Here is a 3,759-nt window from a genome sequence, read left to right on the forward strand (position 1 = left end):
ACACGTACTGTAGCGAAAACAATCTGGGCATTTTGAGTCGGATATTCACCCTTGACTGCCATTTCATTCATGTTTGAGATTAAATCCGTTTCTCTTGATCTTTGGCCGAAGAAAAATCATCTGTCGTCGGCTCTTACGCACACCTAGCTTTCTCTAGCCTACCCTACCTGTTAGAAATCTACCATAGGATTTTAGACATGCAACCGAGCAGAGAGAGCTAGCTACGCTCACAGGGGATGAAAGCACCGATTTATTGATTAACGTAATTTGAACTAACGAATACAAACGCCACCCCCAAGTCTTGTCCTTCAGGAATCTTCTCGACAGCGTAGCACTGAAATTTAGGGCATCCTGTACCCGGGCCGTTCTATATTCTTGGTTCTTTTTCATTCGCCGATACAACGATCTTGAGTAATCTAACCCTTGTAAATACCGCTGTTCCTGACTAGCGAGCAGCGATATCGTCGCATTATATCCTTGAGTTTCGAGGAAATCCAAGGAGGCATATCACACATGATAGAACGTTACAACGTCTGACATGAAATTGTTACCTTGATCTCTTAGCGAGGCTTGATGCTGACGATGACAGTACGACTTCTGTAATAGATGCCATGTGAAGAGCTTGAGAAAGAAATATAAAAAGCCCGAAGATATCCTCTGTTGTCCAATATACAGCCAGACAGTGCATTCGATCCCTTCGCTACAGAATATCTGAAGTTCACTTTATTCTCTATCATTGGCAAATTCAAATCACAAATTTCCAACCAAGCATTCATCATGTACGGCGCAACTTTCCTCTCTTCGGCTGCTTTCCTAGCCCTCTTCTCGGGCTCTGCAGCCTTCTCTGATAGCTACACCTACTACACTGGTGATGGCTCTATTGCTGCTGGCTGGCCGACAATCGCCAGCTGGGGCACCTGGGCTGAACTTTGGGAAGCCAATTCCGCCATTATGGGGGAAACCTGCGGATGGAACGGATGGGGCGCGGACGACTCCACTACCGAGATCGCGGACATCAAAACTGCCATTGAAAGTGTTGCCAGTGCCAGCGGTGTTGACGAACGGTTCATTCTAGCGATCGTGATGCAGGAAAGCGAGGGATGCGTCCGCGTGCCCACCACTAACAATGGTGTCGTCAACCCGGGCCTCATGCAGTCGCACGATGGTACTGGCACTTGCGTTGACACTAACCCATGCCCACAGTCCGAGATCACTCAGATGATCGAGGACGGAACTGAGGGCACCTCTTCCGGTAATGGTCTGGAGCAGTACATTGCGGAGGTGCAGGCCTACCTCGACCTTGATATTGCGCCACGAGTCTACTATTCCGCTGCGCGTCTCTACAACAGCGGCTCGATCGACTACTCGAACTTGGATGACGGTCTCGGTAGCACTGATTGCTATGCTTCAGACGTTGCCAACCGTCTGACTGGCTGGGTTCTCGCTTCTAACACTTGCACAGCATAAATATTGGTGTTAGATTGAACACAGAAATCCTGTGCCTACCTAGGTACGTACCATGACTAGGTTAGAGTGCCAGAGCAAGGAATCAGCTTGTCGTCCACCAAGTGTGTATTGACGCTTAATTTGCTTAATTTGCTTGATTTTTTGGTTTGTCTTTGTCTTGTTCTTTGTATATATTTATAAAGCAAAATTTATGATTTAGGTCTACTAAGGTATCTGCAGAAACTAGCCCCGGAGTCAATTAAAGTAAAGTTATATGTTCCTATCCGAAAGTATATCTTTCTAATATGTATTATTCTATTCTATTTCTATAATACATTCCTAGTGCCTCTGGCCATATGTGCTTCTGATTGGTCGAAGTATGCCGAGCCTAGTAAATTTGACAGTGTTCGTTCCACCTCGTCAAATCTAGCAGCTGTAATTTACGCCAGCGGACGATTACTCCTAAGCCGTGTGGATTAAGACCAAATTCGACAGGTGCATGGCCAAATAGCTGACACGTAGTGGCATGGATATAGTGGATTTTCACTGTATAATATATTTGGAGACGGTCAGAGTTAATATGTTATAATCCGGTTTTACTTTATTGCGGAAGCACTGTAGCTATACACAACGTTAGCGAGTAGTCGCTTGGGGTAGCAATCCCTCCTTCTAGCAGTTATTTTTTATTTTATCTTTTTTTTTTTAAATAGATAGATGTATAGTACGACAAGGATTAAGTTAAACTCTTACTCGGAAAAATCCGTACTATGAGCAATCGCCTGCACGTGGTCAATATTTTCCTTCAGGCCATCAACCTTCGACCGCAACACAGCATAACAATCCGACCCCAGTGGCATCCGTAGGTACGAAGAAGTTTCCGAACAGAGCCCCTGCTTCTCCACAGCGTCGAAGATCCGCGCCGCTGCTTTTTCTGGATCACCCCGCTAAGTGCCATCGACCGTATCATACATATTCATGGCTCGGCCTAAAGCTCCCTGCTCATAAGCCGGGTGCAACCCCGCCGCGGGTTTGACGTATGCGGATAGAAAACCAGTCCGGAAACCACCAGGCTCCACGATCATGAGTTTAAAGTTTACCCACCACACGGATTTATCTAGCCCAACCCACCCATCTACGACTACATATCTAGAGTTTCGTCTATTTCATTACTTCACATTCTTCTAAAAATATTACAATGAGCAAGACCTACGGCTCTGTATTCCGCGAGCAAATTTGGTCTTGAGGATTGGTCACTTACTAACCACACACTTTAAGAAAAGTTGCTGAAATCTATTCCTCAGGTCTTTCTGAAAGCTTAGCTGCTGAGCTAGCGGAATTCGGTATTCGAGTTTTCATGACTTCACAACTTTGCGAACACGCAATTTATTTTTTCTTACTTTAACGTGCAAACCACGGAGATATCACACGGACTTAAGAACAGGGTCCGAGAATTCGGAAGTACCTTATCGCCATATGCTGAATTTTCTAGGAACTCATACATTGTTGTTGAAGAAATATCTTCCGATTGCCACGCCCGTCTTATTCACTTCAGCAAGATAATTTCACAAAAGTCTTTCGCCATGGCATCCCGGCTGCCCGACTCCCGCAGGGTTGTTACAGCACATGACGAGTCCAGTTCTGCAATCGTAGCTATTGATGAACAAAAAAAACCAATCGCCCTCGACGACGGAACATATCTGAACCCTCTCTTGTCATCAGACGACATACCTGCGACAAATAGTCAAGATCCTACCCAGACCCAGCCAAATCCAGCCGCAGCATCTAACGGTGGCTCTTCTTTTCGCGCCTATGATTTGCCTCCCAAGTATGAAGGTCCAATGCACCGGTCTGTCACCCTCGATTACATTACAGAGTTTTGCAAGGAGTGGTGGAGCTTACCACGGACGAGGGAGCAACTGTGATTTTGAATGTCAGCGATACTGTTGTACAAAGAGGCACTATGCACAAATGGAGTAACCCATCGAATGACTGGGCTCGATTGATATCCGTAATGGTACAAGCCAACCCAGTGGTCATCGGAGGCCAAAAATTGGAACAGGTCTGGCCCTTCTGAACATATGCCTATTCGATCGACATTATACGGATGTTTACGGTGGCATCAACCACTTCTTCTATCATCAGTTCATCTCTTTAGAAAGTACACAATACCTTATAAAGAATAATTCTTACTTGGCCAATGCTATTATTGAACTTCGTATATTTGATGGTTCGATACACTCGGAGGCAAACCTGCTTTCGAGATCCTTTGTACGGGACAGTTCCGCATTTTGAAGAGCTACATGTTCATATTGA

General features: G+C 45.4%; 1 protein-coding gene across 1 annotated transcript; it reads left to right on the forward strand.

Moving 5' to 3' along the window:
• Nucleotides 1-777: 777 nt before the first annotated feature.
• UA08_09182 (hypothetical protein) lies at nucleotides 778-1,467 on the forward strand (the record flags this gene model as incomplete). The annotated part of the gene is made up of 1 exon (XM_020264183.1): nucleotides 778-1,467. One exon carries the CDS (start codon nucleotides 778-780, stop codon nucleotides 1,465-1,467), a length of 690 nt encoding a protein of 229 aa, XP_020115610.1.
• Between the last annotated feature and the right edge of the window lie 2,292 nt (nucleotides 1,468-3,759).

This window comes from Talaromyces atroroseus (genome assembly GCF_001907595.1).
Source record: "Talaromyces atroroseus strain IBT 11181 chromosome Unknown scaffold_19, whole genome shotgun sequence".
Classification (NCBI taxonomy): domain Eukaryota; kingdom Fungi; phylum Ascomycota; class Eurotiomycetes; order Eurotiales; family Trichocomaceae; genus Talaromyces; species Talaromyces atroroseus.